Source organism: Myxocyprinus asiaticus, chromosome 36 (assembly GCF_019703515.2).
Source record: "Myxocyprinus asiaticus isolate MX2 ecotype Aquarium Trade chromosome 36, UBuf_Myxa_2, whole genome shotgun sequence".
NCBI lineage: Eukaryota > Metazoa > Chordata > Actinopteri > Cypriniformes > Catostomidae > Myxocyprinus > Myxocyprinus asiaticus.
The window spans coordinates 20,989,092-20,996,798 of record NC_059379.1 but is presented as its reverse complement, the minus strand read 5'-3'; the positions used below and the strand labels follow the sequence as shown (position 1 = coordinate 20,996,798).

Sequence of the window (7,707 nt, the reverse complement as noted above, 5' to 3'; positions counted from 1 at the left end):
CACTGACCCTCATGCCATCCCAGATGTGGATGAATTTCTTTCATTCTGCAGAACACAAATGAAGATTTTTTAGAAGAATATTTCAGCTCTGTTGGTCCATACAATGCAAGTGAATGGGTGCCAACATTTTTAAGCTTCAAAATCCACATAAAAACATCAGAAAAGTACTCCATATGACTCCAGTGGTTAAATCCATGTCTTCAGAAGAAACATGATAGGTGTGGGTGAAAAACAGATCAATATTTACGTCGTCAAGCCATTTTTATTTGTATAGCGCCTTCCACAACACACATCATTTCAAAGCAGCTTTACAGAAAATCATGCATTAACAAAAAATGAAACTGTAATACTTATAATATCTTAGAGTCCTGCTCAGTCAAACTACACTTTCACATTCTCCTCCTCCTGTTTTTTGGTTATTTACATTCTTCATACATATCGCCCCCTACTGGGTAGGGAGGATAATTAATGGTAAAAATGACTTAAATATTGTTCGGTTTCTCACCCACACCTGTCATATCACTTCTGAACACATGAATTTAACCACTTGAGTCATATGGATTACTTTTATGCTAACTTTATGTGGACTTTGGAACTTCAAAATTTTGGCACCCATTCACTTGCATTGTATGGACCTACCGAGCTGAGAAATTCTTCTAAAAATCTTAATTTGCGTTCTGCAGAAGAAAGAAAGGTATACACATCTGGGATGCGAGTAAATCATAAGAGAATTTTCATTTTGGGTGAACTATCCCTTTAAGTTTGGCCCAGATGTATAGTTCTGTTTGAGAGAGAGAATACAAGATTATTGGTATAAAACTAAAGCAACTACATTAAGCTACATTAAGTTTAAACATTAAAATTGCATCTCACAAAAGCCATCAATAAAATGTCACTTTTCACCCCCAGAAAAATAACAGAAGAAAACCTAAATTAATTGTTTAATTTTTATTTCAATATATTACATTATTTTCATAACCACCCCCCCAAAAACATTTTAATTACTGTAATACAGCAATTTAAAATGGTATAAATTACAGGAATTACAATAAATCCTACCATGATGTAAAAATCTCTTTCCATTTTAATACATCACTTTTTTCCCCTCACTGTTACAGTAATGAGAAAGAGGGTTATTTTGTATTATGGTTATGATTTCACAATGCAAATAATCTTTATGCTTTTTAAAAAGACTTCATTTTTTATTTGGGGTGAAATGTGACCTGGACATTAGATTTGTTAGATTCACCCACACATTAATAAATGACAGACTCCATATGTTGTGCATAATTGTCTCTCTTTTTTTTGGATTTTTATTTTCTTACAAACCAGCAAGGTAACGTTAGTGTTATGTAACAGGCTGTACAACACAACATACAGACATAAAAATAACACAAACGTTAACAAATAATACAAATGAAAAAGCAGCAATGGGCCAACGTGAACCCTGTGTTTTCACATTTTTTGAGTTACACAGCAAGCATTCATTCAGACATCGCCCTTGGCAATAAAGCGGGATAGCTAATGTAAAATGTACACTCAAGTATGTCATCTTGGCAACAAATTAAAAAGAGAAACCCCCAAAAAATAGATAGATATGCCTTCGTAGAGGGAGGGTAATTAAAGTCTAGATACAATCAAAAGAGTGTTGATTTCTTTCCAGCGAGGGCTTACATTTGTGCAACCTTAGTCATAAGAGAATACATAAAAATGGCAATATGTCTAGCATGGAGTAAACAATCTAATAAAAACAAATCATATTCCCAGTATAAACACCAATCTCTGGTAAAGGTATTCAATCAGATAACTTCAATTCCCATGATTCTTCATGAGACCAGGGGCACATCAACTGAATAGTTGAATAAACAGTCCTTCCTTTTGAACAGGATGTTGAATGTATTGCACAAAGAGACTTTTCAATTAAATTTGTTTTACCTGCCACCATTAATTTTGAGCAACACTCAGATCCTGGTTCTTACACTGATGTTTGTGAGTAAACAAATAGGCTTGGTTTAAGTTAACAGCACTCATTATTATTTTAGAACAGAGACAGACCTGAACATAAACCACGTGTAAACAATGTCTAAAGCAGTGAACTATTTAAACAATAAAAAAAAAAAAGTTCCACAGGTGGCACACCTAAAATAATGGGTGAAAGTGCATGACTGATGCAAAGACAACTGGAACTTGCCTTTGGCCAAAGAGGACACAGATCAAACATACATATATCTTAATAAAACTCTTTTTAATGAGTGCTTTTGGGTAAGGGGCCAAAATCATCATGTGTTTGTGCGTATATGTCCACTTAAAAGAATAGTTCACCCAAAATTCTCATCATTTACTCACCCTCATGCCATACCAGATGTCTTCCGCAGAACACAAATGAAGATTTTTAGGAGAATATCTCAGCTGTGTAGATCCATACAATGGAAGTGAACGGTGGCTAGAACTTTGAAGCTCCAAAAAGCACATAAAGGCAGCATAAAATTAATCCATACGACTCAAATCTTATCTTCTGAAGCAATACGATAGGTGTAGGTGAGAAACAGATCAATATTTAAGTCCTTTTTTACTACAAATCTCCACTTTCACTTCCCCATTCTTTTTTTTTTTTGGTGATTCGCATTCTTCGTGCATATCGCCATCTACTGGTCGGGACTGGTCAAAGGTGGAGATATATAGTAAAAATATAGATTTTTCTCACCCACACCAATCATATAACTTCGGAAGACATGGATTTAACCAATGGAGTCTTATGGAATACTTTTATGCTGCCTTTATGTGCTTTTTGGAGATTCAAAGTTTTGGCCATAATTCACTTGCATTGTGAGGACCTACAGAGCTGAAATATTCTTCTAAAAATCTTAATTTGTGTTCTGCGGAAGAAAGAAAGTCATACACATCTGGGATGGTATAAGGGTGAGAAAATTATGAGATAATTTTTGGGTGAACAATTCCTTTAAACAGAATGTGCTTATGTTGCAGTTAAATTCACATGAAATGATCCTTTGGGGTAATAATGGGTCAGACGGGGTAAAAACATCCCAAAAGTCCCACAACATAGACCTTAGTCAGGGAAAATGGCATATTTAATTTGACCTGAATTAAATCAAGGTTACGAGGGAAACGAGTACAGTATCTTCAATTAAGGTCTAGTTTTCTCAACAAATGGCGTAAAAATTATGTTTTATTTTCTTTTTTGTCCTTTTACATTTTTTTAGCTTGTATTTTCAATGTTTTCTCAGCTGAATGTTCGACGCAAAGGTACACAACGGTACAACCCCTTAAACAGACAGTATATCTTTCCCTCACAACCTCACTTTCATTCTCGTATAGTGTCTACCTTTACAAAGGCTAAAACAAAGGGTATTGATATCTGTGTATTCAAGAAAAACATTAGAAATTGTTCAGTTTACATTTCTTGCAATACGATAGCATTCTGCCTTTTTGTAGCTGCTTTAATCAACATTTAGCATGTTGCCTAAGACACTATAATTACTCTAATTTCTGAATAAATACACAGCTATAATGAAAACCAAATGTGAGTAAAACACAGCGATGAAATAAACGAAAAAGACGCTGTAGTCTCTTCCTTATAAGTGATATTTTTCTTCATCTTTTTAACTTTTCCTTGTTCTCAGGTTGCGAGTTTCTTGACATTTTCATTTCGTGTTATCTCTGAAACCGGTCTCTTAATTCCAGGTTGATTTGTCCATTGCATGTCTTAAGAAAAAAATAATCCAAAAACAAATATAAATCCGGGGCTGTGCTATATATAGGTGGTCTTGTGTTCAGTTTAATTTTATTTCTGTCGGAAGCGAGGGCTCTCCTCCAAGCAAAAACAGAGGGGGTGATACACATATTTAAAGATGTAGAGAGAGACAGCGCAAAGGGGTGAAAATGAATTGAGAGCCTGCTTAGTGAATTTAAAAGAAAGACAAAAAAAATAAAAAAAATCGCCCACCAGTGTCCGAAACATAAAGTGCAGGCAGTGTCTTTGTCTCTGGGGATTAACATCACCATCCTTCAAAAACAAAAACAAAACAAAAGTTTGTCTGAAACAACATGCAGAGATGATTGAGCCTGTGAAGGAAAACATCGCTAAATCCTCAATGCCTCAAGCATCCCGAGAGTCTGAGAGGGGCTGCGCTGAAATTTTGGTTGATATTTGAGAAGTGAGGAAGATGATGCCAATATCCTCGTTTGAGTGTCTTTTTCTACTCCACCCGTATAAGCAGGCCATAGAGAAGTGTGCCTCCTTTCTCCTTGGTGATCCATTCAATCTCTGCATTGCTGAATCGAGGGTCCAGGGGCTCACTGATTCCCAGTGATGTCGGCCCCACTTTGTATGAGCCTGGCCGCACGCACACCTGGAAGCCCACTTGGGCCTGGTGACAGCGGAGAGAACGTGGGTCTCGGAATCTGAGATAGAGAGCAGTGAAGGCACATTAAAATTACATTTCAGATAACATAAATAACAAATAAAAAAAAAAAAAATACAGATGCATCAAAGTATCGTTCAAACATCTGTATAGGCCGATAAAGCAGTTATCTGACATCAGACATTGGTTGATTGCTTATAAACAGCCAAATCTGATTACTCACCTACTTTAAAAACTACTTGAAATCCGATCTGACCGTTCAGATTTTAACCCTTAAATGCACGGGGGCTTTTGCCCAAACAATATTACATACTCTGATCTTTAGCGACCTGGCACATATATCAAGCACATTTTCAAAACAATTGGTAAATAATAGAATAGAATATAATCTGATATATTTTTATGTTTTATTCTTCATTTATCAAATAGATAAATGCAACAAATCTAGAACAGGATACATTACTTCCACACTAAAATTTCAAAAGACTCAACTTTCTCAAGCACTTATTGAGCTACACAGAAGCTATTTTCTTAGCACTTATTGAGTCTAAATAGTCGTACAATTTACATAATTTCCGTAGTACACCCAAATGACAATATCCATATCTTACGGTTCACATGTTACACTTACTATAGTTTACTTCCACGTTTCTTCTTCTACAAATAGCAATGTCAAATGTAAATCAAGTCAATCACTGAAACAACAGCGCCACCCTGAGTAACAAATAACATGTATAATATGTACAGTATGTGTACAATACATACATATGGAATACTGATACTTCATTGTTGCACAGAAAATCATCATGATATAGAAGCTGTTTGTATGAATATAGTAAAAATGTATCTTGTAAAAAACTAAAAATGTAAAAATATATATCCTGTGTTAGTAAACTTAACTAGATATGAAATAATAATAAAAATATGATTTATGGAAGTGCAAAAAAGCGACACTAATACATATCTCGGGTCTTTAATGACCCAATACGGTTTTGTAATCAAGCAGTTATAAAAAATATATTTTTTGAAATCCAAAAAATGTATGAGGTACAGGGGTTGGAATGAGGTCCCGGGTCACTAAAGACCCAAGGTATGCATTTAAAGGGTTAATCGGATTTCAAACCACATATAGTTGGTAAAAATAAAATTTTGAGTGCGTTTTGCTGTTCAGACTACAATCAACTAATCAGATTAGAGTTAGAATTTTTTTTGCTTGTCTGAAAAAAAAGCCACCTTGTCTCTCAGAGCACTTCTGTTTTAGGACTTACTGCACTTTAGGAGCAAAGACCTCAAGGCCAGAGTAGCGCATGGTTGGTGAAAGCTGCACACGGGGGATCTCTCGCTCTGGGGCGCTGTTCTCCTCTGGCTCCCCGTAACTGCCGTGACCCTCTATCTTCAGTGGGGACGAAGAGAAAATGGATGACGATTCTGCTGATAAGGAAAGAAAAAAGAAAAGTTCAGCTGTACAAATCTTTTCTGATCTCACACATTCACGCATTCTATTATCATTATCAGGGCATATGCTTTTTCTTTTGCCATTACGAAAACATGTTGGATTATTCCATAATATGAAAATGAATAGTGGCTGAGGCTAACATTCTGCCTAACGTCTCCTTTTGTGTTCCACAGAACATAGAAAGCCATAAGAGTGTGTAAATTTGTAATTTGTGGTCGAACTATCCCTTTTAAATTTATTTTTAAAGGATAAAGGGCAAAACATTTTGCAGAGTTGCTGCTAACCTGACAAGAGTTGGTTGTGGTCCAGGCTACGTCTAAGGGAGCCGACACTAGTGCCATGGTATGCAATGTGCCACTTCTTGAAGGCATTGGAGACTTCGCAGTGGGTCTTGATCCTGTTAAAACACCAAAGCAAATGCTCTGAATGTAATTAATTATGCTTATAACCAATAATGTGCATATCACCAGGGCTTGGTTACTGAATCAAAATATAAAAGTGACTGACCGGAGTGCAAACCGACACCAGCCGAAGGGCAGGGCGTAGTCTCTGGGAGGCTCCCCTCGCTTGTAATAGGCCTCATCACCCCGTAATTTGTGACAAGACTCACAGTAACACAGATTATACTTTGCATCCTCATTGAAGTAACCATCTGAAAGAGACGGTGGGGGAAATGATGAGAGATTATTTGGATTTGGGGGACCGAATGTTATAATTAAACCCTTTAATGCATACCTCTGGTTTTTAGTGACCTCATTCTACCTCCTTTTCCTCATCCATTTTTTGGAGTTATGCACTCACTCCTTTAGTTTTCCTCAACCTTTCTTTTATGAATCATCTAACAATAAAATACTTTTTTTTTTTCCTGTTTGATTACCAAAAGTTCATAGGGTCTTTAGTGACCCAAGATATGCAATAGTGTAGCAATCACTGACCACTTTATAAGGTACACCTGTACACCTACTTATTCATGCGATTATCTAATCAGCCAATCGTGTGGCAGCAGTACAATGCATCAAATCATGCAGATACGGGTCAGGAGCTTCAGTTAATGTTCACGTCAACCATCAGAATGGGGAAAAATGTGATCTCAGTGATCTGGACCGTGGCATGACTTTTGGTGCCAGATGGGCTGGTTTGAGTATTTCTGTAACTGCTGATTTCCTGGGATTTTCACGCACAACAGTTATTAGAGTTTACTCTTATTTTTAATTAATTGTGATTAATATTTGAATCTACTGACAGCCTTACTAATAAGTTATCCAGTTTAATACACAATTCCTTTTGTTTCTGTTCAAACATTGTTTTGATTTCCAAAGGTTTCTTGGTCTGATTGTAAAGTGCAATGCACGTGTACCAGGCAGTGTGAGCAGGTCTTTAAATCTGGAGCATAGCGCCTGATACTCGCACGTCTTATTGGGATTAACCTCGGGAGGAGGAGTCCAGCACACACTCTCCTTAATACCTGTCACAAACAGAGATAAGACATGCAGCATGTGTATAAACAGAGTCACACAGAAAACAGCGCAAGACGTGAGTTCGAAATCTGACTTACCATCCACCATATCAGCCTTCTCCATGTCTCCTTGACAACGCATGTCTTCTCTCTCACCACCAACCACTGGCACATAGTTCGCCACTATAGTCACCTGCAAATCCAACATCAACCAGAGTAAATCACTTCCTGTGCAAATGCAACCAAGGCTTTTATATAAAGGAGAATGAGAATGCAAAATCAGTCATGTATTTTTGCTTAAAGGTGATTGTTTTAAATTAAAATACTTTCTCCTATCCCAGCTTAATACAACAATAAGTAAGCCATATGTCAACTGTTTTCCCCAAAAAGTGTAACAATATGTCTCTGTGGCA

General features: G+C 36.6%; 1 protein-coding gene across 2 annotated transcripts in view; it reads right to left on the bottom strand.

The window, feature by feature from the left end:
- Window positions 1-1,278: 1,278 nt before the first annotated feature.
- Window positions 1,279-7,707, bottom strand: part of LOC127427485 (neuralized-like protein 4) — a 30,553-nt gene continuing 24,124 nt past the window's right edge. Inside the window, exons 24-29 of one of the 2 annotated variants that reach the window (XM_051675120.1) lie at window positions 7,394-7,487; window positions 7,196-7,303; window positions 6,346-6,490; window positions 6,123-6,235; window positions 5,651-5,813; window positions 1,279-4,422 (exon numbers count right to left, since the gene is read on the bottom strand). In XM_051675120.1, the coding sequence (XP_051531080.1) occupies window positions 4,218-4,422; window positions 5,651-5,813; window positions 6,123-6,235; window positions 6,346-6,490; window positions 7,196-7,303; window positions 7,394-7,487 (828 nt within the window). In that variant the 3' untranslated portion in view covers window positions 1,279-4,217. The remainder of the gene's footprint in view (window positions 4,423-5,650; window positions 5,814-6,122; window positions 6,236-6,345; window positions 6,491-7,195; window positions 7,304-7,393; window positions 7,488-7,707) is intronic. The other variant, XM_051675121.1, reaches the window with a different exon arrangement.